General features: G+C 38.4%; 1 protein-coding gene across 2 annotated transcripts; it reads left to right on the forward strand.

Moving 5' to 3' along the window:
* The first annotated feature begins 3 nt into the window (after positions 1 to 3).
* On the forward strand, positions 4 to 25,987 carry dennd2da (DENN/MADD domain containing 2Da). 2 transcript variants are annotated; one of them, XM_030056777.1, is made up of 17 exons: positions 4 to 167; positions 2,046 to 2,115; positions 2,512 to 2,604; positions 2,758 to 2,835; positions 13,153 to 13,200; positions 13,853 to 13,948; positions 15,348 to 15,520; positions 15,981 to 16,093; positions 16,864 to 16,933; positions 17,021 to 17,098; positions 19,661 to 19,801; positions 22,567 to 22,715; positions 23,033 to 23,204; positions 23,717 to 23,767; positions 23,877 to 23,958; positions 24,121 to 24,366; positions 25,608 to 25,987. In XM_030056777.1, exons 1-17 carry the CDS (start codon positions 111 to 113, stop codon positions 25,655 to 25,657), a joined length of 1,767 nt encoding a protein of 588 aa, XP_029912637.1. In that variant the 5' UTR covers positions 4 to 110; the 3' UTR covers positions 25,658 to 25,987. The 2 variants fall into 2 exon arrangements, with proteins under 2 accessions (XP_029912637.1, XP_029912638.1); XM_030056778.1 differs by lacking the exons at positions 4 to 167; positions 2,046 to 2,115; positions 2,512 to 2,604; positions 2,758 to 2,835 and adding an exon at positions 7,846 to 8,115.
* Positions 25,988 to 27,281: the final 1,294 nt, after the last annotated feature.

Consider the following 27,281-nt stretch of genomic DNA (forward strand, 5'->3'; position numbering starts at 1 on the left):
CAGTGGAGCACTTTGATGTGATATTTTGCATTGATGGATGAAATAATTCAAACTGTGCCAGAGCTCTTGCACACATAGACGTGTACACAGTAGTGGCATATATAGTAGGTATGAATATATTGCCTTCATCTTCTCAACCAAAACAAATGGAGGAGTCCTCGCATCTGGTGAGTTATTTCCGCATACCTACGTGTGGTTTGAGCTCGAGGTTGCACTGCTTTTTTGAATAGAATCAAGTGTGGTTAAATCGCTAGTCTCATCATGAATGTGATTGAATTGCCATTGCCATGTCATAGATTGATATGAGTGCTGAATTTAACTTAGCTGTGCTGAAATAACATCATCTATATCTTAAATGTGGAAGAAAAGAAAATGGCAAAAATGAAGGTGTCCGTTCGTGGAAAATTGTAGCAGAAACCTGAACTAAACTATTGAGAAACACTGGGCCTGTCGCTAGGTCTTTTCTCCCCTTCAGAATCAGATGGGAAATTAGGTAATTGGGTTCAGGAGTAATATTTACCTGTGAAGAAGTATAGATGAATTATAACAAAAACTACTTTTGATCTTGACAGGGTACTATCATTTCATAAGCCTGACTTTTACTTCCTGTGGTTAGAGTGTGCTAGAAAAAACGTGGGAAGGTAGTTTCACTTTTAACAAAAGCATAATAAACATGCTAAAATATATCTACATTTGCCAATTCACAGTATCTGATATAAATTCTGGAGTTTTTTAATTTCTTGACTTGAAATTCTCATATCAAGATACTAAATATCAGCATCACTTTGAAATCCTATCAAATTACACATTTAAAAAAACTGCTTGATCATCTCTGGTGGTGTGATTGTGGTACCTATTTTGTTTTGTTCAAGAATTTCTATATAAACTTTTCAAAATGTACTCTCCTACCCAACACTTTGGAATACATATAACCCCAACAAACTTTAAGATATCAACTTCAATTAAGCCTGAAGTAGACTGAACAATCCAGACAGTGGGGCTGCCATTCCTGATCCAGAGTTAACAGAGTAAAGATCTCTACACCACTGAGACTTTATGCACACATCCTGCTGCACTTGTTCTAAAAATCTGCATCGTGGATAATCATGGTCCACTATGTCAGATTTTCATTTTGAACTTTTTGAAAAAGCATGTGTTTGGTGGAATAAATGTCAATTAATTTTAATTTTGACTTGATTGTGGCTGTCACTTAGGGTGTGGACAGGGGGAGAAAGTTAAACGTGTATTAATCTACTGCACCTAATGCAAGGAAAACGAAAAACATGTAAAACGCGTGCAGAGGGGCAATCACGCCGAGACGCATCACACATTTCCAGGAGAGGAAAACGATGGAGAGGTCACTGAATCACTGAATCTCACTTTTTTTTCAGGAACCTTCTGAGAATAAACACCAAGCTTCCTGTTTAAGAAACGTAACTTCATCTAAGTTTTTCAAAACCATTTACACTTGTCTCACTGACCGCTGTTGTAACTGAGCAGGAGGCTGCGGCACATCGATATCAAGCTCAATACTGAAGTGACCTGAAGTGATGTCTCTACATCAGCGGATGCTGCTAAATAACCTGAAAATAGGGTCAAGATTCCAAAATAGCAAACTTTGAGAAACAAGCATATTGCAAATGCAGTGCAATGCAACATTTCCTTTCATTACAAAATCACTCTAACTGCCATATGGCCAATTGGTGCTGAACATATAAAACAAAAAACTAGAGCAAAACACGACTGTTCTCTGCAAAAGCCTAACAGTATCAGTATAAAGGAAGTGGTGTGGAAAGAATCACAGAAAACCCATGTCATAACCTCAGGTGGTATCAGTAAATTACACCATACTTTGTGTTGGAGATTGGTTAACAACAGATCTTCCAAATTTACAAGAGAACAAACAAATGTTTTATCTACAAAGTCGTAGACTGAAATATGAACATATAGTGCTGTAGTGACAGCACAAACAATACTTTTCATAGGTTTCAAGTCACTTACCTCTTCACAGACATTTCAGTCACTGCTCTGTCTTTTTCTCACAGCCAGTGGAAGGAGAGCTGTCTCCAATCAAGCAAAAAAGAAGTTTCAGCTTTTTATCTCCCCGTGTCAAAAGTAAGACGATGGTTTCCTTCCACTCTCTGGCTGGACGCTAAAATGTCCAACATTTCTGTTGCCTTATCATTAAAGAGATAGTGTACCCATTTTGAAAATGATGCTATTATTACAGTTCCCCTTTTATTTTTCAGAATGTTAGCTGGTGGTGGTGGTGGTGGTGGGGTGGGGGGGTCCATGTCAGTGGTAGGAGGCTAACAGTTAGCATTTGGATCCAGTATCCAGCACTCAGTAACAATGAGAGGGAGAGAGCACCACTACTGTCCCACAGAACAGCTGGGGGGGAAGTGAAAGTGAAATAATTTCTCATTTTTCAAAATGAGTGAACTGTCTCTTTAAAGACTGAAATACTTGCATTTAATTTAACTTATTTGGGTTGTTAATGTGAAATTTCAGCTGAAAGGCAGCACAGTTTGGAAGAGACTGGATTTCCAAAGCGAAGAGGGTTGAAGTCTTTCTCATCACTACGAGAGACATCCTGGAGAAAGGGTACTTCAAATCACTGATAACAATAGTTCTCTATTAAGAACAATTCAAAGCAGCTTGTTCATAATGAAGAGTACCAATCATTCCTAATCTTTATTGGTAAAGCAAACACTGCAGACTTATGCCCTTCATCTTTTTGCTTCATTGTAATCTCAGCCAGAGTCCGAGATGAAGATGGTACCTCACAGCAACAAAGTGGTCTGGTCCAGCTGAGGAAGACAGGAAGATTAGAAGGTAACATGGGTGTTATCTGGCTGTGATGAGGTGTGGCACTTAAACAAATCCAGTTTATCATTATAATGCAGAGAATAAATTATGCAAAAATGGCTGGAAATTAATCCCAGTCTAAAAATGATACCCCACCATGGAGCATTGAGGATAAAGGCTTCCTCTAAGTTGTAGGTTTAGCAACCTAAATTTACTGATTCATCACACTGAGCAAATAATACCATTTACCATACAGAACTGGAATGTGTATTGGAACTTTTGGTGTCAGATGATATTAGATGCAGCAACCTTTCAACAGCTTATCATTAAATGAACTGATTCCTCTGGAGAGTGAAGCATAGTGATCTGAGAGTGAAAAATTATGAGACCACCTGTGAAAATGGGATCTATATCTGTGAGATCGATTTTCTGGGTATTGTGCTTAGCATGTTTCATAACTCTGTAGGTTTTGGGACAAAAGCTGTTGCCACTCACGGAGAGCTGGACAGTACCCCATCTGTGCATATTGTAAAATAACCCTTTTTACTGCAGCCATTTTGACATGAAATAGCAGGGTAAACAATGTTGATACTACTAACATTAATTAAGATTATGTTTTATTACAGTATAGCAGAGCCTTCGCAGTGAGCCAGCATGAAAAACACAAGGGCTCTGGCTCTAGTAGACCCTTATAAATCATGGGTGTGTTTTGGGTGTGCAGTGAACCAATCAGATTGCCATCTCCCATTACCTTTAGAAGCCAAGTGTGCTTGCACCTTGGCAGATTGCTATTATGGAAATTAGCAAAGACACTTGTGTTGCACTTTGCACTGGGTGTAAGATAGGGCCTAAGGTCTTTGATTGTGAAACTCACACTGATACTGTCAAAGTTTTTAAAGCTTTTTAGCAGAATAAAGGAGAGGATGAGTCCCGGTCCTGATTATTTTGGAGGCAGGGTGATACAGCACAGTGGTATCTTCTCTCTCATAAAATTTTGTTATATGCAGACAATGTCCTATTTTATTTAACGAATCCTGAGGTATTGAAACCAGTGGTACAAGAAAGTTTAACCGAATACAGTGTTATATCAGGATATAAGATAAACAAGCATGTTGCTAAACGTAGCTGGGAGGAATATATCAAGACGTAATATACTCTTTCAATGGAGTGCTGAGATGCTAACATATTTAGGCCTTCAGATATCCAACATGCATTGAAAAGCTTTTTCTTTGAATTATGCTTACGGAAAAAAAAAACTGATTGAGAGCTTAACAGGTGGGTGAATCTTCCGCTGTCTTTAATAGGCTGAATTAATTGCATCAAGATCTTACAGCTAAATATAAACTTGATGAGAGACACTTCCCCAAGTTCCTGCAACTCAGATATAATATTTTAACAGAACAGGGAGGTAAACTTTTGCACATTACAGAACAAGCTTTGGATAATATGCTGATTAGCAAAAAAGAAAACAAAGGGTTTATATCACACACCTATGCTGGTATTAATGATCTGTTAGAGAAGGAAGGGCTTAAGGTAAGAGGAAAATGGGAGGTTGTCTTAAATCATAACTTTGAGGATGCTGATTGGATCAAACTATGATCAAACTACACTTTTCTTTTAACAGTAAAAAAGAAATATATTGACCCAGTATAATCTGAGACACAGTCTACCACCCCCCAGAAAGACTAGGTAAAATAAACCAAACAATCTCCCAATACTATCCAAGGTGTAAATCTGAAGTTGGCTCTCTTATTTACATGTTTTGCTCTTGTCTGCTATTATCTAACTACTGGGATACAATATTAAAAAAAAAAACATATCCAGGATAACTAAAATAAACATCCCATCTGAACCAAGGCTAACTCTACCAGAGGATACATTAAGTTTACCAGCGAAGGCCATGAAAATAAAATTTATAAAACCAGCTTTAGCAATAGCAAATAAATGTATAGCTCTTAAATGGAAGAATGATCACCCACCATTGCCCTCTCTCTGGCTGAGCGATCTGACCTCTTGTACCCCAAATGAGAGAATCATATACAATCTGAAACAAAGGTGTGATATCTTTGAGAGAATATGGCATAATCTGATTGGCTATCTAAATACAGCAGATATAGATGATTGAAGAGTCACACCAAGACAAGAAAATGGTGGTTTGTTTTTTCTTTCCATTAGCCATTTCCATAGTATTTATTGCATTTTTTTTCCTGGATGGTCCTACTAAGGTGGCCCTTAGGTACATAGCATATACCTATACGTCTCTATACGTATCTCTGTTAGTGTATTTTTATTTTTTAGTTGTGATCAACCGACTTTATTTAGGCTATTTACCAGTAATGGGAAATGAGGGAGGAAGGGGAGGGGGATTAGGTTAAAAGATGTGTTTATAATGTATCACTGCAATATTTGTCTTTATTACTGAAAAACCCAATAAATACATTGTTGAAAAAATTGCCAACAAAGATGACCTAACAAACAACTAAACAGCTTTCACAGGAAGTCTGACACCAGAATATCCTTCTTTACATGTGCAGCCACAGCTATAACACAGCATCCACGGTGCAACCTCAAGAGAAATTAATCTTAATTTCCTCCATGGGGAAGGAAGACAGTGTCCATTTGCCTGAGCTGACACAGTAAGCCTAAAGGTGCTTCAGTGCTGACATACTTGAGGCATACAGTAGTTCATCCTTCGTATTGTTTCAGAAGTAAAGTTAATACAGTGTTAAAAATGATGCTCACTTATTATAAAATATTAGTAGGCCTAAAAAGCAAACACTACACCTTAATGCAAGCAGAGGGAGTGGCCACAACAATAAACCAAGGAAGCTCAGAAAATGCAACGACTTAATTGATTAAAATGACTGTGACTAAAATTATTTGAAGTGCCTCTGACTAAGAGTTATGTAAAATAATTGACTAAAATCTGACTAAAACCAAATATATTTCAAGAGATGACTAATGGCATGTTCAGAACCATGTTTTCATGTCACAGACTTACGGCCACACATTTTTCGCGCAAGTTGAAAAATTTCAACTTACACAAATGACACCAATGTCACATGTTCGCACCATGGGTGGCATGGAATTTTGCATCATTCATGTCACCTGCCACAAATTTGTGTCTATTCGCATCTTTGCATTGACTTTGTATGTAATCGTGCCACATTGAAAACTTGCTTCAGGTTTGGTCTGAACACAGCAAAAGACTAAAACTGAAATTCAAATGCCTGTCAAAATTCACACTGATTTCAACAGATAAACCTTTATGAAATCAATATATTGTATTTGATTGATTTTAATTTAATTAAAATTGATTTAATCAATTATTTATTTATTTATTTTTAATTTTTTTTTTTTGTTTGTTTGTTTTGTTTAACTCATATGTGTCAGAGTGTGGGTCAGCAGTTCACCCCTAATGTCTTTAACTGGGCTATCACAAGGCTGTGTCCTTTCCCCTCTGCTGCTTGTTTTGTACCCAGGTGCCTGTCGGTGGAAGTTTGACACCAGGCATATCATTACGTTTGCGGAAGATTCTTTCATCTTGAGCCTTCTGCATGATGATTAAGTGGCTCATGGACCTGTTGTACAGGAATTTGATACCACAGGTGTCACTGTTCCTATCTACAGCTAAATGTCAAAAAGTCTAAGGAAATGGAAAATGGCTTTCGCTATGCCCCACCTTAGCCCACACAAACTGTGGTCAACGGTGAACCAGTGGAACTGGTAGGCCATAACAAATGCCTTGGCACTCCTCTGAAAAACAGGCTTAGCTGTGAGGCAAGTGTGGATGTTGTTTGTACATAGGGAAATCAATGTTTGCTTTCCCTCAGGAAACTGCACTGCTTTGGAGTGCGTAATGCTCTGATGTCTCTCTTTTACCTGTTTTGTATTGAGTCTGTTCTTATATTTAATTTAGTTGCTGACTTGGGAACATTTCTATTAAAAACAGAGGATGCTTTTCATTGTTAAATCTGCCAGTAAACACATAGGCAATTGGTTAGGCTCAGAGTCCCCTGAAGCCCCCCTCCACTCCTTGTTTAATGAATTTCAGCAACTCTCTCCCAAGTGCGGATACAAATCCCTCATGCCTGCTGCAATTGTAGTTTTAAAATAGCTTGTGATGGCTTTTTGTGTGTGTATGTGTGTGTGCGCACATGTGTGTGTGTGTGTGTGTGTGTGCGTGTGTGTGTGTGCCAAGGTTTATGTATGTTTTCTTTCCTGTTGCAACACAAACTGCCCTTTGAGGATTATAAAGACTACTACTAACAGGAAGAAGTAATAAAAAGAAGAATAGGCAGGACAACAATATGATGATTGCTCACAGCAATAACCCTGATAAAGAATTATAATTATTACGATAATTATATTAAATGTAACTTCCAGAAGCAAGCGCTCTGATAGGTTACTGAATGCTCTATATCCTTGTTGGTGACAGACTTCAACAGGTTGGATAAGTCCGGTCAAACACCAAACATGAGTTCCTGTGTAATCACCAGCTGAGGGAATTACATATGCTTGTAGAATTCTTGCTCTACTTTATTTACTGAGCTTTTGTGCCCAGGCCTTCTTCAGAACAAAGTGATCAATATAAGACAGACAAATACAGGCATTTGTAATGATGTCATCAAACCATTCAGCAAATTAACATCTTCTCTCAGACCTCCACTCCTGTATTATTTACTTGCACTTGTATTCTTATCAGTCTCTTTATTGGACATGATGGTCTAAAACTGTTCCTTTCTCTGAATATTTTCATATTTCCATATTTTCCATGAACATTCGAGGAGCATTCTTAAGGATTGCACTGGTTCACTCTTAAGTTTGTTTTAGAACCGACCGTCGAGTTTTCTTAGTTCTTAAGTAAAATTAAAATTGGGGTCAACGCTATTTTAAAGTCATATCAACCCGGTGAAAACGCGAGCGTTATTTTCTATTAGTCACAGTGAGGGCAAACGATATTTTCCATTAGGGTCAGATCCAATCTACCGTGTTTCCCGAAACACCTGAACGCAGCATAGAAGTGTGTGGGCGCGCTCCCTTGCAGTGCGGACGCGGAACCCGCATATTGTAGTTCCAGGTTTTTGCAGGTGCACGTGGGCTGTGTGTGAGCGAGAGCCGCGCAACCAGGATGCTGCGTGCAGGAATGGAGACGATAGAGCGCAGTTGTTGTGTTGTTCTTTATGGCGCTTTAAACATCTAAGAAGTCAGCCGGACACTGCGTGGAGAGTTCAGCAGCCATGAGTGGAGGGGTGACGAGGAGAATTCGAAAACCAACCGGCCTGACTGCCTTCAAGAACAGATGGAGTGAGTGTTGAACAGCCAAGACTATTAATACGTTCACATTTGATCGCCTTGATTGAGTCGACAGGCGAGCCCGGATCTGTGCGTTCAGTGTCGACGCTACTGTGAACACGTAAGCGAAATTGCTTTTAAAAATCCGACACTTCAGTCCTGCCTTGCTTATCGGGAAACGCAGGCACCTGATAGAGCCCGGTCTAATACGTTTTAAAAAACATTATTGTCCACTAACCCATCCGGCAAAAATTACTTAAGTCAATAAAATATTCGAAGTTGCTGACACCTCAGCGGTGGTAACTGTTAACTACTCTCAACGGTGTGTCCTGGCGGAAAAATAGTGAGACTGGCTGGCGGACCATTTTATTATTTTCAAATTGTTGAAATAAAGTGCGGCATTGTAAATTATACAAATAAATCTAACTTGTTATATACGTAACTGAAGAGTGGCCTCAAAAGTTGTAGGAACTGTACAGGGTGTGTGCTTTTACCAAGCATGGACAGCGTTGCATTTAAATGTTGTGATTCGCGTGTAGTTTGAATTTCTCTCCTAATGGTTAAGTATCTCTGCAAAACCACAGACCCGACCTTTGCTACATTTGCTGTCTGCTTGGATATGTGGCATAGGGTAATGGCAACTTTTTTTTTTGTCTGTTAAACCTCTCACCCTTTCCTATTGATTGTGTGAGTTGATTTTGATACCCTTAAATGGTGTGTACTAGCTAGGTCGAGCAACAGCTGTTTACAGCAGAGAATTGAAGGCTATCAGAGCCTGTAAGTCTGGGGTTTTACTGAGGAGATAAATTGGATATCTTTAAAGAGCTATGGATAATGATGCTTTAGCTCATTGTGGTCTTCATTACAATGACATTCAGTTTGAAACACTAACTTTATAATTATTCTTATATCAAACACACAGACTACCCATGTATTGCTGCTTGGTTTTTAACCATGTGTTCTATTTCTGTTTTATAGGCTTTTAGGTTATTTTATTATTTATTATGGTGACGTTATTTATTCTTACATAATGCTATTTTTCCCGAACGCTGTTTGACCTGGGTAACGAGCCTCATTCCCTCATGCTTTGAACATGTTTGAATGACAGTAAACTAAACTGAACTGAAAAGTCAGTGAGCTAACTATGAGCCAGAGAGCTCTATCTTATCAAGGTCATGGGACAAAGTGAAATTGAAAGGGTTACGTATTTATTTATTTATTTTGTCCTGGATTAAAGAGAACATGTAAGGGAGACTTAAATATCAGGCTTTGAAGAATGCAGAGTAAGTGACTTTTTCACTTTTTCAACACAGTTGCCTGACTGGTAGGCTGCTAGAGATGTTGGGACATGTTTAGTAGCCTCAGGGCTCAGCCTGTGCTAAAACATGACTGCTGTCAACGCCCACATCGTAGCTGACTACCGTAACATGACTAGGTTAGAGCACATAGGCCTAGTAAATGTTTGCTCTGTCGTGATATTATGTTTTAAATCCTCACTAAACATTATTTCAGACTCTGAATCTGTACATTCCCTGACACATCATATTGAAATGGTGTGACATAGTTTCTGTGTAGACTTGCTACCATGCACACAGGCAAGAAACTAAGGAAGTTTACTTGGGTCAAAGTTTTTTTTTCCTTTGTGGCAGCCACATGGGTACATAAAGGTGTGACATCCAGCTGTCAGATAAAAGAAGTGGAGCTACTTTTGACATTGAGAAGTGCAAATACGTTTCTCTGTCAACACAGGTTGGGCATTGGGCTCATATGTCTCCCAAGCTTTTGTGCTGGTTGTTTTGAACCAACCAGATGACCTAGAAAGTGAAACTTGGCCAGTATCCAGTGGGCTCACTCTTGACAAAGTCAACTGCACCTCTAGCTTGTCCAGGACAAGTTCATTTGCCTGTTGTATTCATGCCATTTGGGAATAAGTGTCAGAATAGCCTGAGTGTTCAATTTGACTTGGATACTTGGTTGCCCCTGATCATGTTGCGTTTTCCACATTAGCGTGTGTGTGTGTGTGTGTGTGTGTGTGTGTGTGTGTGTGTGTGTGTGTGTGTGTGTGGAGTGGGGGAGCAGCTAAAATGTTTTATTTTAGAACAAGGATAATAATGTTAAAATTGGCAACATTATAAATTCAATCATATATTAACACAAACACTTGCAAGAGTGTTCGTGCGAACACTTGTGTGCGAACACTTGAGTGTTTAAAAGAGCCTTTTAAATATAATTATTTAAATATATTAACTTTAATTATTAAAGCAAAATTGAACTTTGGTAGGGTGCTGGGTTTATAGTATAGGCAAAATATCCTCATTAGATGCTCTGTGCTGCCTTGGGCTACTTATCAAGAATACTGTATTTCTGTGTCTCCATGTTTTCTTTCAAAAGCTTGGGGGAAAATTTTTATAATCCAGATCCAATTTTTTTTTAAAAAAGAAATGCTTTCTTCATGCAGCACAAGCATTTAATATGGAACAAAAACCAAAATATTTCTTCATATAATGGGCAAAATTATTTCTAACAAGGGCTCTCGGCTTACTGAGAGTTAACTTGGGCTGCCAATCCCCTTATTTTCCACAATACAAACATTGGGTGGTTTAGGGCTGCAATAATGACTATTTTGATAATGGATTAATCTCTCAATTATTGTTTTGATTAATTCGTTTTTTTAAAGACTGTTTTATTCTCTTTCAGGAGCATTTTACTCCATAATAACATACAATGTTATTTCAAACAGCACACTTACTGACTCATAAAACAAAATACAAACACAAATGTATACTGCATACTATGAAGATCAAATAATTAAACTATAAATTCCACAGCATTGTTCAGTGAATATAACCTGATCCACCTTTTCAGTTTTGAAAAGAGCATCTGAACATGGGAACTGCAATGAAATGTATCTTTTACCAATAAGGTTTATGATTATATTGATCAAGTTTCTGTTATGAAGAAATAATTCTTTTCATATTATTTGAGCACAAAAAGAAATCAAATGAGTTGAATGCAAAAACAGGTTAATGCTGTGGTGCTCTCTCTGAAATAAATGACTTGACCAAATCACATAACCACAGTTAGATGCTATCATATAAAATCTCAGTTCTGTGCTTACAGTACTAAAATACAGAGATCTAGGCTACCTCATCATAGCCATTTTTAATAAAACTCAGTAGCAGTACATACGACCTAAATGACGGTGATTCAACTGTTGAAGGGGAATAGAATGCAGGATCTTCACAATAAACCTTGCTACTAGTTTACTTTGATCCGTCTCTTGATATAATGTGCAACACTTTACTCATAATAAGCAAATTTCAATTGGTGTCAGTTGAAATACCATTTCAGGGGTAAGGGTAAATTTGGATTTTGTTTTAATCTTGGGATATTGATATCAAAGCAAAACAGATAACCATAATCTATAAATTGGAGTTTAGTAATTTCAGACATTAGTATATGTCATTACTGGAGTGTGAGACAAGATGCTTCCTCTCTACGTCCAAAAAAGTGAACTACTGGAAATGTCAGATGGCTAAAGATTGTTGATTGATTGGTTGTGCTGTCATGCACAGTCATGTGGTTGACAAAGTGCAGTCAGCTGTATGTGTGTTTAACAAAGATGCATTGAAGTGGCCAGCTGTAAATGTAATCTGGAGAAATCGTACCTGGCTATTACCTGGATAAGAGACACAGACTGCCTTCATCATCACTACATGTGAAAACAATATTCATTGACAGAGATTTGCTGACAGACATTCCTTATGGCTGTTGTTTGTGTATTATGTTTCATCTTTCATCTTGTATGTGTCGTTCTACATGCATAGACTAGATATGCGTGTTTCCAAAGAAATACTGTACACAGGAATCTGGCTCATATGTTTTAGATTTGTGGATATCTTGGATTTCTTCTGCCACCCAAAAGAATGCATTCGTTTATGAATTCATTCATTGTGCTATTTCAAAATGTTTCCCACATACTATGAAAAATGGTATGTTGATGTATGGTATAAACAAAAATTACAAATGTATTATCTCATAAAGAATAAGTACAGAATAGAGCCTTATGTTAAGTGTAATTTAAATAAGACAAAGATCCTTTTATGCACAGTTGTGGTCAGGAACATTATTATATTATTGGTCATGCCACTCCAGAGGAGGGTAGACTTTGTTTGCTGTGAGTTAGGTCAAATTGAGAATGGGGTTCAGTTTTTGATTTATTATAAATGCACTTTTTTATTGAAGTGTCCTCCATTTCTGTTGATTTCTTTAGGCTGGATTATTAAGAAATACTTGAGTTGTGCTTCAGGGAGGGAACTTTCTTGTAGCTGATTTTATTTGCCAAGCTTGGAAGAGAGGACAGCATATTTTGTTTTAGTAATTATGTAATGAAGTTGTTTTTACCATTGCAACTGTATTTCTGATGTCTTGTGGGTTCGGCACCTTGTCTGCAGGACACGAAAATAAAACTGTCAGTCAGTAAATCTTTGACACAATTAGCCTATTTAGTAGAGCATAGGTAGTCTCTTACCTTGGTTTGTATAAAGGGATGCAACAAAAATTGATGAAAATTGCAAAAATATAATAGTCCAAGCACCTCCCAGCAATTAAAACCTTCCCTTTTGCTGTAAAGCTGAAGTGAACAGTTTGTCCCTCCCATATGCCTTTAATGCAGCATCAGTACTTCCATTCTGTCACAGAAGCAGAGACAAACAAAAGAGTAAGTTCTTGTTTCAGACTCCGAGGTAAACAAATGAGTGAGCACAGTAGACTGTACTGTTACTTTAATGATTAATATGATGCACCTGTCTTGTTAAAACTAACCTGCAGTGTAAATCAGCCAGCAGGACATATGGTGATGGCAGCTGCTCTACCACTGACAGTCGTGGTCAGTACAAATACAGAACTGAAACTGAACTTTTTATGCCTAATAGTGAAAATGAAATGAAGTAGAAAACACCGTTTCAAAGGCAAAGAGTCTCTCAGAGTTGTATAATAATTATATGTCATAAATTATTTATATGTAATTTTTTTTTCTCCTTTGCCAAGGTGAACAGCCCAAAAATGACTTGGTCTCTGATGTCAGCGGGAAGGAGGGTAAGTACACTGAGGAGGATTCCTGACATATCATACACCTGTTTATTGTTGAGCTCAAATGTAATTCATATTTTCTCAAATCATAGCTAAAAAGACTTTGGTTTTCCAAATAAAATATTTCAGAATTCTAATCTTTCTTTCTGAGCATGGGAGAACTTTGTTAAAACCCTTTAATTTAATTTAATTTAATTTATATATTTTTACAAATTTTGGGGATAATTTTGTGGTAATATTGTGGTAATTTGCTTGTAGGTTAATTTTAAATATATTTTTTCACTTTTATACTTTTTATTTTGCCAATTTTAATATTTTCTGAGTAATAATTACAATAAAAATGAAGTAAAAATAAACTAATTTAAGAGAGAGGGAAATAAGTACAGATGAAACTGAGGAAAATTAACAATACAACCCTTTTTTTTCTAAAAGTAAAGTTATCATTTGTTAAATGTATATCCTGAGTCGACTTTTCCTAAAGCAACAAAAACACAACGAAACTCACACAATGTGTACTGTGTAATCTGATCACCCCTCAGAGACGATGAACGTTCACACACTCCCACACTTAGATAAGAGAAAAGGAGAAAGAATAGACCAGCTTGTTAACGTGGTTGCAAATGAGTACTAGTACCGTCTGCTGCTGGCTCCCCAACAGGCAGCATCCTATCTGCTGAAGACAGAGGAAGAGAACGAGGAGGCCTCAAGAGGTTTAGTAACATGTGGTCGTCTCTCCGGCGGCGCAAAAACGATCGTAAGAACTATTTTACTTCACCACACCACACAAGGGTCATTCTGTATCTCCTGCTCTCAGTTGATACTTGCTTTTCTCATTGACGGTTGCTTTAAATTGCTGGATATTTTCACACAGACCAAAGGAAAATGAAAGCACTTCATTTTACAGCCCGCAAATTGTTTCACTATTTTGTAATTATGAGCTAAACACAAGATAGTGACAAAGTAAAGATTGTGGGAATAAAAGGGTAATACTTTCAATTAGTTATCATGTAACTACTGCTGTAACTACCCCATACCAAAAAATAATTACAGGGGAACAAATCATTTTCCTGGAGCTTATAGCCTGTAGTTATGTGGTAACTACAGGCAACAAGGGCTGCAAAATAGAGATGCTTTTGTCATATCTTGTTCACAGTAAGTACAGGGAAAGTACAAGGTTGCCCCACAGTAAATACAGCTTACCAGAGAATCACATTTCTACCTGATTGGCTTTGGAGTAGAAGGAGAGGAGACCCTGCAGCAGCTCTGGTGACATGTCTGTACCAATTTAGCATACACAGAGGACCTGAATATGGAAATAACACAGTAGACAACATAACAGAATATAAAATGTATTTGAAATGTAGACGAGTATGTAAAGTAATTTGTCAACTTTAAAGGATAAAATGCAAAATTCAAGACTTTGAAGAATTCCAGGCAAACAGTGAACAGTTTTGATGGATAAAATGTGTATCTTTGTATAAAAATTTGCAAACAAGCACAGAAATAATGGGTCAACTAAAGCAATTCTCTGCTGGAAAGCTGCCCTTCCCAAGCTTGTTATGGGAAAAGTAAATGTCTGATTGCTTCATTTCTGGTATCCTTAGATTCAAGAGAAGACACTGAATAAGTAGATGTGCATCATTTGTTTATTTGTTCAAAAATGCGGGAATGAACACAGACATAAAGAGGTTGTAGAGCAAGATATCCCTGTGAACAGCTGCTAGAAAACCTGTGAACATGGCATCAGTGCTTACGTCCACAGATGGTGTCCTTTGTTTCATGCTTGGTATGGCTAGACTCAGGAGAAAACACCAAACATTTTGGTGTATGATACGTTTGGCTCCTATAGAAGATAGATAGATAGGATAGATAATCTTTATTGTCCACAGATGTGGAAATTTGCCTTTGGCTTCACACGTTGGTTAAAACATATCACAGTAAATCACAGTATATGCATTAATAAAGACACAACATGCAGAGTACAGACAACAATAATAGACATGTTTTCATTGGCTAATATGTTTACTAGCCATTTCTGATTTGTAGTTATTGTTAATTTGGTTAACTTGCTAGCTAGTTGGTTCTTATGTGTTCTCATCTGTTCTCATCTGTTCTTATCTCATCTGGTTTCATCTGTTATGTGTTTTATCAAGGAGTGAAAGACCTTGCACCTCCAGAGCCACTGGGCCCTGTGGCAGTGGACAGCACAGCCAGGGAGCAACGCTATGCCAGTGGCCAGTACTTTTTTGAGTACCTAGTTGTGGTTAGCCTCAAGAAGACCAAGGAGGGAGACTACCAACCTCAGATCAAATACCAATTCCCCAAGGTCAGTTGAACCCAAACTCTAGTTCTAGTTTTGCAAGTTAAGTCCTTCTTCTTCTTCTTCTTCTTCTTCTTCTTCTTTTAATTGCAAGCAATATGGCAACTGGGAACATCTCAGCCATTTAGTTATGAGGAGAAAGGGAGAAATTGAAATCTGATGAGTTTAAATAATGTTGTTTTTTTCCTGTATTGTACAACACTAATTGTTAATCGCATATATGTAAGTGAATAACACACTGCATGCATCCAGTGAAGTTTCCTGTATTTTGTCATATCGCAACATATATATATAGTGCAGACAAATTGCAACAGTTTTGCAAAATCTAATTCTTTTAAAATGTTATAGGGATTGGTTTGCTTTGTATTAATAGTGTTTCAAGGAAATAAGTAGACAGCAAGAATATAGATAAAAGTGTGTGTGTGTGTGTGTGTGTGTGTGTGTGTGTGTGCGCACGTGCACTCAGAGAGATGGAATGGTAAAGTTCCAAAAGGAAGAGGAAGAGAAGACGCTCAAGGCAATCACTCTGTTTTGTTTCCCTGAGGGCATCAACTGGGCTCCTTTGACAGAATACCACAGGTAAAATCAAACCGCTGACAGTCACCTTGTCACTTTTTAGATGCAGCGCACCTCATTGAGCTAATGAGTAAATTTCTTTTGAAATTAATATTTAAACAACTAAAAGACAAAATTTCAGCTGTATATGTGAAAAGTTCTAATCAGGCTTTTGTTGTTACCTTAGCACTGAGACAGCACTAGTAAAAGTTGTAAATGACATCAGATTGAATATGGTCGACAAAAAACTTTCAGTATTAGTATGTTTAGACTAAAGTGCTCCATTTAATAGTCGAGCATGACATCCTTAACAGACTACTAGACTTGTGTTGGCCTCTGGCTCAGTTTTAGATTGGTTTAGGTCGTATCTTTGTCTTCACTGACCACTCCTCAATGAAGGCTAGCATAGCATGGGGTTACCTCAAGGATCTATTCTAGGACACAGCTTGTTCAGTCTCTGTGTGCTGCTGCTGCTGGGAAATATCATTAGAAAACATGGGATTAATTTTCACAGCTATGCCAACAATACACAATTGTACATTACTATATTACCTGATGATTTCAGCCCTCTTGACAAACTGGTCCAGTGCACTGATCATATCAACTTGTGGATGTCCCACAATTTCCTGCAGTTGGACAAAGATAAAACTGAGGTCTTAATTATTGGAGAAAAGGCCCAGAGAGAGAGGTGTGCCTTGACTTGCCGTAATAAATAAAGAGGAACTCAGAGGGTGCTTTGCATTTATGACACTTTGTGTCCTTGTTTAACCTGTGACTCTTTTGTCTGTACCCAGCGAGACCTTCTCCTTTGTCCTGACTGAGATTGATGGCAGCAGAAGAAATGGATACTGTAGGAGGTTACTGGTCAGTGTGTTGACTGATTTCTTATACTGTGTGGCACCATTTTGAATTTATTTATATAATGATTCTCTTGTTCTTTCTGATCTACAGCCCAATGGGAATGGAGCTCGTCCACCTGAGGCATACTGTATAATCAGCAGACTGGCTTGTTTTGGCCTCTTCTCCAAGGTGAGAGAGTTCAAGAGTAATTTCAACTGAACACATCTTAAAGTTGAAGTCTCTTTAAGGGTCTTCCAACTTTAAGTGTAAGGTAAAAGTAAAGAGCAGATTTATTTGCTTTAGCTTGCTGTACTGGGCTTAAATTTTTAGACCTGTTTAGAACTTCACTGTCTACTAGGAGCCAGTATCAAAATGAACACAGCTGTGAATTTCCGTGTTAACATGTGCCCTGCACATCACAAACAGCTGATTTGCTTATGCATCTTTCAGGAAACGGCATGCCATTTCCTTTCTGCAAACAGTATTGCTGCCACATGAAAATGTGGCAGCACTGATCTATGGATTAGCATCTTAGAAGTAGAACTGTGGAAGGAGCAAAATGTGCTATCACTGACAGAAAGAAGAAAGGGTATGACTTGTCTGTCTTATGTTTCCCTTTATCCTTGATACATCTGAAAAGGTGCTTCATTACTATTATCCTCTCTGACTTTTTTTCAGTTTGAGAGGGAAGCTTGTAAATACACTATATTACCAAAAGTATTCGCTCACCTGCCTTTACTCATACTATGAACTGAAGTGCCATCCCATTCCTAACCCATAGAGTTCAATATGATGTCGGTCCACCTTTTGCAGCTATTACAGCTTCAACTCTTCTGGGAAGACTGTCCACAAGGTTGAGGAGAGTGTTTATAGGAATTTTTGACCATTCTTCCAAAAGCGCATTGGTGAGGTCACACACTGATGTTGGTCGAGAAGGCCTGGCTCTCAGTCTCCGCTCTAATTCATCCCAAAGGTGTTCTATCGGGTTGAGGTCAGGACTCTGTGCAGGCCAGTCAAGTTCATCCACACCAGACTCTGTCATCCATGTCTTTATGGACCTTGCTTTGTGCACTGGTGCACAGTCATGTTGGAAGAGGAAGGGGCCCGCTCCAAACTGTTCCCACAAGGTTGGGAGCATGGAATTGTCCAAAATGTTTTGGTATCCTGAAGCATTCAAAGTTCCTTTCACTGGAACTAAGGGGCCAAGCCCAGCTCCTGAAAAACAACCCCACACCATAATTCCTCCTCCACCAAATTTCACAGTCGGCACAATGCAGTCTGAAATGTACCGTTCTCCTGGCAACCTCCAAACCCAGACTCGTCCATCAGATTGCCAGATGGAAAAGCGTGATTCATCACTCCAGAGAACGCGTCTCCACTGCTCTAGAGGCCAGTGGCGGCGTGCTTTACACCATTGCATCCGACGCTTTGCATTGCACTTGGTGATGTGTGGCTTGGCTGCAGCTGCTCGGCCATGGAAACCCATTCCATGAAGCTCTCTGCGTACTGTACTTGGGCTAATCTGAAGGTCACATGAAGTTTGTAGCTCTGTAGCAATTGACTGTGCAGAAAGTCGGCGACCTCTTTGCACTATGCGCTTCAGCATCCGCTGACCCCTCTCCGTCACTTTACGTGGCCTACCACTTGGTGGCTGAGTTGCTGTTGTTCCCAAACGCTTCCATTTTGTTATAATAGAGCTGACAGTTGACTGTGGAATATTTAGGAGCGAGGAAATTTCACGACTGGATTTGTTGCACAGGTGGCATCCTATGACAGTTCCACGCTGGAATTCACTGAGCTCCTGAGAGCGGCCCATTCTTTCACAAATGTCTTGTTTCACAGTCTGCATGCCTGAGTGCTTGATTTTATACACCTGTGGCCAGGCCAAGTGATTAGGACACCTGATTCTGATCATTTGAATGGGTGAGCGAATACTTTTGGTAATATAGTGTATATATAATTATATGCCCAGTCTCACCACTGTAAGCCATTAATCACTTATTAATGCCAAAAGAGCTTTTGCAATGGTGCAAAACATTAGTAGATAAAGCCTGTAATCTCTTTCAGAGGTGTTGAGTAAGACGCTGAGGAAGTTGAATCATACTGACAAACTGTAAAATATTGCAACTCTCTCCAAGAGTTGTGTATTAGACTTTCATCAAGTCACAGCTTCTTTCAATGTAGAGTCTCTTATCTTATCTTATTATCACCAAACCTGACACCTTTGTCGAAAAGGATGTCAACAAGGATGTCTGCAAAAATGACACCGATTGGCCACATGGTATTACAGCAATTTTGGCCTTTAACTTTACAACCGTAAAACACAGGAACAAACGTATGTTTTTCCTGGTTTCAGTGTGTCGACACATCTATTCAGGTAGGTCGTGGGTTCATTTCTGTCAACAAGGTTGACAGAAATTTTGAATTTTGCAATAACCTTTTGCCACTAAAAAATTTTTCACAGCATTATCAGACCAATCAATACATGGGATCCATGTTGTTTTCTGATCAGTTTAACCATATTGTTATGCAGTATTATGAATTTCATGTTCTGGCCAAGACACACCCACATGATTAAGGTTTTCACATGTTGGCCTACAACGCTTGAACAGTTTGTGCTGAAAGCCCACAATCACTGCTTGGGGCACTATTATTATTATTATTATTATTATTATCAGTAGTAATAGTAGTTTTATTAGTAGTGTTTAATATTACTGTTGCAGATTATGCTGTGTGCTCCTCTGTCTGCAGATTTTTGATGAGGTAGAAAAGCGGCGGCAGATCTCCATGGCCATGATCTACCCATTCATGCAGAAGCTGAGAGAGTCTTCATTCCCAGCTCCAGGCAACACTGTGGAGATTAAGAGTTTCATCCCTGAGTCTGGTACTGAGGTAAGACTGAGCCTCATGTTTCTACCAAAACTTCTGTCTCCTTGGCTTAAGAGAGCTCTCAAAGTTTAAGTGATGTTGTAGACTTCAAATCTGTTTTTTTTTTTTCTTTTTTCATTTACATTTTTACTAAATAAATAAATACAAACATAATGATAAGTTCATTTGTGCTGCCTGATTAATCTAGGACAGTGTTACAGCAATTACAAGCATTTTATATGCTTTATCAAACACAATCAGACTTCATGTCCATCAGCAGTTAAGTTATGATCTTTTTGAATCTGCTCATTTCATTCAGTTTCACAGCTTTGGTTTTTATGCAGTTTTGGAGTTTTATTATTTTTTGTCCTAACTTTTTATTCCAGCCTAAATAGGTGGTTAACTACTCCACCAATAAAAAGGCAAATACATTGACTTTGGTTAGGTTTGCATGGCTAAATGTTAACAGGTCCAGTCAGACAGTAGAAGGTTGCTGTTATCATGCAAGAATTGTATTCATGGAGAGGAGCAGGAGACTGAGTAACCATAGTCTCTCACACTGTAGGTGCAAGAAAAGGAAGCAAGAAAGCCCAGCTCAGAAGGAGAAAAGAGTAGAAAAGAATAGTGGAGAGGGTAACAAAGCTGTCCAGCCAGGCAGAGGTGATAAGCATGAACATGAATGAAAACACTGTTGTGCTGTGATTGTCATGATGTGGGCTTAAGTCTGGTTTTCACCACTATTCAAAGTAGCCCCTCTCTCCCATTTTTAAGGAAGATTGTGAAATAATAAAATAAACTTTTCAAAATACAAATGATGAGAAATTAAAAGCTAATTACAGGTAAAAAAAAAAAAAAAAAAAAAAAAGTGATGAAGCATATGTAAACACAATTGTTTGCTTGTTTAGAAACTGGTTCAGTGCAACTGCTTATGCAACTGGTTTGACAAAATATGCACATGCAAATGTAGGTACGTGCACATACACACACACATAATAGAAACTGTCTAGTCCAACCCGCTTACTTCATGAAATGAGGTATTGCATGTGGGTGTGTCAGTGTAGAGTTGTGTTTGAACCTGTCCCACATTACTAAACTTTTCCCTAAGGTCAAAATCCCACAAAGGTTTGTCTCATCATGCTGCATTCCATGTTTGATTCTGTTGTACAGGCAGCTCACACATTAGCCCACATCAGCTTTCATATAGGAACAAACAAAAAACATGCTTTGAAAAGCTCCTTGTCCACAGTGGCACTAAAGGCAGGGGTAATGAACTGAGACTGTGCTTGTAATTAGTCCATATGCTAGACTTCAGCAGAGATAAGATGAAAATATCGACAGGCAGCCAGCAGTTTACAGTTAAGTTGACTGTTTGACCAGGGAGCATGGAAAACACAATGGCACGCTAACAAGTATGGATTTACTTATAGTTCTTACACTGAGTTGGGTGCTTAACCCTAGAATACACACTGAAATTATTACCACTAGCAGCCACACAGCAGTGGACAAAAGTGTCTGGAGCTCAGAAACCTTACGACCCCCAACAGCTAAACTTGACAGGAAGGTTTGAATGTTTGCTCAGTTGGCCCATAACTGACCAGATTTTCCACCATTTTGAATATTACGCAACACAGTTTTTGCACTTCTTCAGTTTTTGACTTGTTTCCGCCAATATTTGTACTCAATGTAATCAGTCCAAGCTAAACAAAGCATATCTTCTGTTTTTTGATCATTTTGCAGCATGACTGTAATTAGCCACCTAAGCTGGCTGCTGATGTCACTAATAAAAATAGCAATTTCTCATGGACTGTGTCCTGTATTTATCAGGTTTTATACTTATGTTAGCAAAAATATATATATATATGTGCATCGATGGCCAAATGATGCCAGTGTAACAGCTACGTTTCACATTTTGGCCTTTACGTTTGACCTGTAAATCACTGGAACAAAATGTTTCCTAGATTCCTTGTGTCAAGATGCCGTGTAGGCAAGCCCCACCCATTTTTGTCAACAAGATTTTCCATCAGATTTGAATTTTATGTTAAACAGGTTTTTTTGTTTGTTTCTTTGTTGTTGTTATTGTTGTTGTTGTTGTTGTTGTTGTTTGGTGTGACTTAATCTTCCTCAGTTGTTTTTGTTTTAATGTCATAATTTTTACATATCATCATCATCATCATCATCATCAGACAAAGCTGCAGAAAGGGTACCCTTTATTTTCCAGTACATGTCCACAACATGACCATAATTATCTAATGAAAGTCGCTAATTAGACAAATGGCTCTAACTCATCAACTGCATGGCCCATCTTCAACAATTGCACTAATTGGCCAGATGGTGGCACTAAAACACCTCATTTTTATATTTTGCCGAAAGCCTTTGAATTGTGAGTTGTATTCTTTAAAGATTTTTATTTTTTATTTATTTTATTTTTTTTTAATTGTAGGATTCTGTGGCTCTATGCCTCTTTCTCTCATGTGGCATGTTGTGCTCAAAACTCTACCGTCACAGCTTGCAGCTATATTGATTAGTATTATCATTATTATTAGATTGGTATTTAATTACTCTGTGATATGATGCTGTCTTCTCCTGTGTTTGTGGTGTTTTTCAGCCATAGCACCCTTTGTTTCATTATTCCATGCTCTAACAGCTGTTTCATTTTTGGAATGAAAAATTTTGAATCTTGGCATTAAATTTGGTTATCAAGAGCTTCAATCCAAAAGCCATCTGCAACCCAGTGATGGCACACTGTTAACAGTGTTGACACAGTTGTGACAGTGGTGACTCTCCACTAGATCATCAGGCTGACTCGACCACTGGATTCGTGGCTAGAGCACGTCAACTTCATGACACTCTTCCGCTGCCTAACAGATGAGGAGGTGTTACTGGTGTTCGCTGCTGTCATCCTAGAGAGACGGATTATCTTCGTTGCTGATGAATTGGGGTATGACCTGCACACCTATGCACTTAAAGACATATACAAGCTATGTAGAAAAACTCAAATTTATCCATGTCTTATGACCTAGATTGGCTCTGGGATATTGAAAGCAAAAGTTGCAACCAATAAATACCAATACTTAACCATGTTACTTCATAATCCACCAAGCTGTTTGTGGTTCTTCATAGTTTTTAAGTTGTATTGCCTCATACTGGCTATACTAACAAAAGCAAAAAAAGAAATATCTGCTTGAAACTCAGGTGAAAATACATTTTTTTTATGAACTAAAAGGTTTTTATCAGAACTTTCCTGTCTCTCTACAGCACTTTATCCCAAGTCCTTCATGCAGTAGCAGCACTCCTCTACCCATTTACCTGGCAACACACCTTCATCTCAATCATTCCAGAAATCCTCATTGACATAGTGATGGCACCTACCCCCTACATGTTGGGGGTCCAGAAACATCTGCTGGATCTGGTCACCGACCAAAGTGATGTGAGTTATACTGAAGAACCCGACAAATCATTGTCTTCAGGGCAGAATGATCTTACACCTTAGAGCTAGTTTTTAGTGAATTTGTAAAAGGACAGGCTTTGGGGGATTTTAAAGGGTTAATTCACCAGTATTGCATTTTATTTGTATTAAGTATTCAAGGGGAAGTGTCTTGAATCCCAGGCGAGGAAAGGTTTACTCGCAGGCCTTCATGGTAAACTTATATGCCAAAAAACGTTCTCACGCCATCTCTGTTCCTTATTAAAAATTCTGGTTAAAAAGCTCACTCATCATCCATGGTAAGTAGACACCAAGTTCGGTTGCTGTTTTGAGCAGGACTCAATACCACCAGTTATTAAGCATAGACAAACATTTTGAACTTGACCGGATTAGCACTAAGATGAGGCGTGGCAGCCGTATTTTGCTCTAATGTGACTGGGACCTCAGAGACATTAGTAGGGGATTAATGTTTGATGAGTCTGTTCAGTCTTCTCTTTCTTCTCTCTTTAACACAGCTGCTTGTGGTGGATTTATCAAAGGACAAAAAGGAGACATTCATTGTTTCAGTAAGAGTGTGAAAATACTATAATGTTTGTGTTATCATGACTAACAACAAATACCATTCTAAAAATGTTTGAAAAGTTTTGTCCACCCTCAAATTGCTCCTGCTTCCAGGTTGGCGATGAGAAGTCTATTCTGCCCCCAAAGCTCCAAATTGAAATCCTGGAGGCACTGAGAGACAGAACAGAAGGAACAAGTAAGTACATGGGAAATAAAACACAAGTCTGTATTTTCCAAAGGGCAACCGCCACTGGACATGCTGTGCAGTTCAAAATATCATGAATAGATTCATTGTAGATGTGTCATCGATTTTTGTCTACACAAAATCTCTTTGAAACCAGTATTTCATTTGTTTCAGCTGTGGAGGAGTTTAACCGGGTGGTCTCCGAGGCCTTCCTGCCCTTCTTTGTGAAAACAGTCGGCCATTATAACTCATACGTCAAACGACGTGGTCCTGGAGAGCGGGGAGTGTTTGACAGGAGAAGTTTCTACAAGGCCATCAAGTCCAAGACTACTCGACATTTTGTGAAGAAGTTCATTCAGACTCAGATGTTTGACCTGTTCATCCAGGAGGTGGAGCAACAACAGTCTGGACCACAGCAAGGTGAGCACTGTGCACACAACTCTTAGATAAACATGCACAAATTTGCAATATCTGCAACCACATATGTGCATGCCATCCACGTGTTAATGCATTCACACACACACTCACACAATCTCACTTGACCTCCACAGCAAATTTCAGCTTCAGAGGTAGAAAGTTGAATGGATAGATTTCTGTGTACCAATGAACTGATGGACCAACAGAGCGAGATGGCAGGGCTAACCCACACCACCAAATAATCCACTCTGCTTAGTCCAAGAACGACTCCCACAAATTTCTATAAAAACTGTTCATGGCTTTATGGAGTTGTGGCTCAAGTATAGGAGGAGGGTCTAACCCATAGCAATGAAAGAGGACCTCTCTGCTGAGACCTCTGAGTGTGTTCAAGTACTGTGTACGTGTGTAGTTGGTACAGAGTATCTTTTCTCCTTGTAAGAGATTGATGTATTTTGTACATAGGTCCTGATATAAATGCATTTAATAAACTAAACTAAAAGTAATCAAACTTACAGATATGCCCTACGATCAGAGGTTTTCATGTTCTGGACCCCAGGCTGACTCTCGTTAACCCATGGATCTCCACTTGACGTGATTTTGTCCCATGGGCTTGCACATGAGAAGCTATTTTTTGGTTTATTTTAATTATGTCTAAACGTGATATGCCTATTTGATAAATACATTTAAAGTTGTGAGATTAAGACATAATGTTAAAATAATCACTCATACATATTTTTGTGTTGTAGCGATGTCTAGTGAATTAAGCACTCTTTTTTACATTAGTAAAAAAAAATTGAAGAAGATTAACAGAAAAAACATAGCTAAAATAAAATAAACAGCAAACATAACAGTGAAAAACAGTAAAATTACCAAACGTCAAAAATTAGGAAACAATTACAAAGACCAATTAGAACAAAAATGATGATGATGATGATGAATGCACAGTAAACATAACAATAAAAAACAGTTACAGGAATAAAGGAATAAAAATTACACGAGAATTACCAGAAAATTAGTCAAAAATTAGTAAACAGTTTGAAAAAAAATTAGCATTAACACTCTGTTTGCTCACTGATTTGATATGTAAGTTCCTCCAAAGTAACTTGTAGTTGTGCAGTTGTTCTAGCATCTTTCTCTTTGAAATCCCAACTTGACAACCTACACAAGCTATACATAGTGGTTACATAGACTGTGAATGTGTATGACTGTGCACACTAATGCATCCTACTGTTTTTTCACTGCAGGAATATTCCATGAAAAGATCCGTGAATACCAGGAAAAGAAGAAACCGTGAGAAGACAAAGAAACACTAGGTATCACTAGTTCATACACTTTATGATACCATGGTTGTATATAGGGGATTTAATCGAGAATTTAAGGTGTACATGTAAATGTTGCAAATGTTAAGTTTTATTTCATGTTCAGTTTTTGTTTTTTAATAATTGTGTGTAAAAGTGAATTCCTGCTACTGTATTTGATGATAATTTGATGGGTATGTTCAATGCTGCTGCTACTGTATGAATGATGTTGGCAAAAAGTGCTTTCAGTTCAGTTGTTCACAGCCTGTGACTAAAGTCTGAAAGAGGTACTGAATAAAATCATTTCAAATAAAGACTGAATTTTTAAGTCCACAGTATCTACTTTTTAATTTTGCCACTTCACAGTGTTTTGGACAATGTACTAATTTGTCCCACGTTCTGAAGTCAAGGGTAATTATTATCTTGGGCTCCAATCAGCACAGGATCACCCACTAATTTATGACCCGTGTAGATGTGGTGAAACAGGACATGCTCTGTGTTTTAGATACAGGACAGTCCCAGCTTCAGTGCAACTTGAAAGCCACAATAAAATCTCAAAACTAGGAGCATTATTGACTGTTGCTAATTGGCTAATAGCAACCATGACAACCAGGTAGACTCAACCATTCAATTAAGTTCCCTGTCTGTCAAAGAGAAACTGCTTTGTCTCAGCTGAATTGGGAGATTGTGACACCAGCTTCCCTGGAGATGAAATTTGTGCACAGCACCTCAGTTTATGTGGATGTCCAATCAGTGTCTGTGGTAAATGTAGTCCAGTTGAAGCAACAAAGTCCTCGCTGTGGGCCATATTGACTGAGAAATCTGAGTTCTCCTACTCATGGAGCGGTGCCAACAGAGCCTATATACATGTACCAGGATGCATTATGTGCAAGTTTCTGTTGCCCATTGGCCAAATCCTTCCAAAATGTGCCCAGCTGGCCTGGCTCTGTGTACAGAAAGTTAGAATTAGCATCTTAAAAACTTTATTCTTCCATGAGAAAAACGAAAAAACACCAGAAATTATATTTGATTAGTGTTAACGACAAAACAAACATGCTGCAGTGAGTGAGCAGGGATTGCAGAAAAGTGCATCTTAATCTAATCAATAATCAACCATGTTGTCTGTGTCGTCCGCTGTGCATGCTAAATATACACGAAACTCTCTGTCAAGTTTTTTAAAAAAAAAAAGTCCTTATCCATGAAATCATCTGCACTCATATAAAGATTTTTTTTCTACTTCTTTTAAAGATTTTTTGGGGGATTTCTGCTTTATTTGATGGTGACAGTGGAGAGAGGCAGGAGAGATGAGTGGTGTGTGCTCTATGACGTGAGCTACCAGGGCGCCCTCTGTTGTTGCTGTTAGTTTACAGCGAAGAGAACAAGGAAGTTGCTTTTGAGGAGGATATACAGAAGACCATGCCTCCTGGATCCATGAGCTGAATTTGCCCATAGATGTTCCACCTACACCACTGGATGTGTCAAAAGACGCAACTGGTGCAGGAAGTTAAGCAGAATTTGCTGCTGAGCTCCAAGAACAAAGGACAGGAAAAAAATGCAGGTGTTTTTTACACAATATACCTAACTCAGATAGATAGCTAGAAGGTTGTTCACCCACTTCTT

This window comes from Myripristis murdjan, chromosome 7, assembly GCF_902150065.1.
Source record: "Myripristis murdjan chromosome 7, fMyrMur1.1, whole genome shotgun sequence".
Lineage (NCBI taxonomy): Eukaryota > Metazoa > Chordata > Actinopteri > Holocentriformes > Holocentridae > Myripristis > Myripristis murdjan.

Coding starts and splice junctions, on each gene's coding strand:
- dennd2da (XM_030056777.1), top strand. CDS start 111: ATGAATATATTGCCTTCATCTTCTCAACCAAAACAAATGGAGGAGTCC. Junction 15,521..15,980: donor TCAAATACCAATTCCCCAAG/GTCAGTTGAACC, acceptor ACGTGCACTCAG/AGAGATGGAATGGTAAAGTT. Junction 23,205..23,716: donor TGGTCACCGACCAAAGTGAT/GTGAGTTATACT, acceptor TCTTTAACACAG/CTGCTTGTGGTGGATTTATC.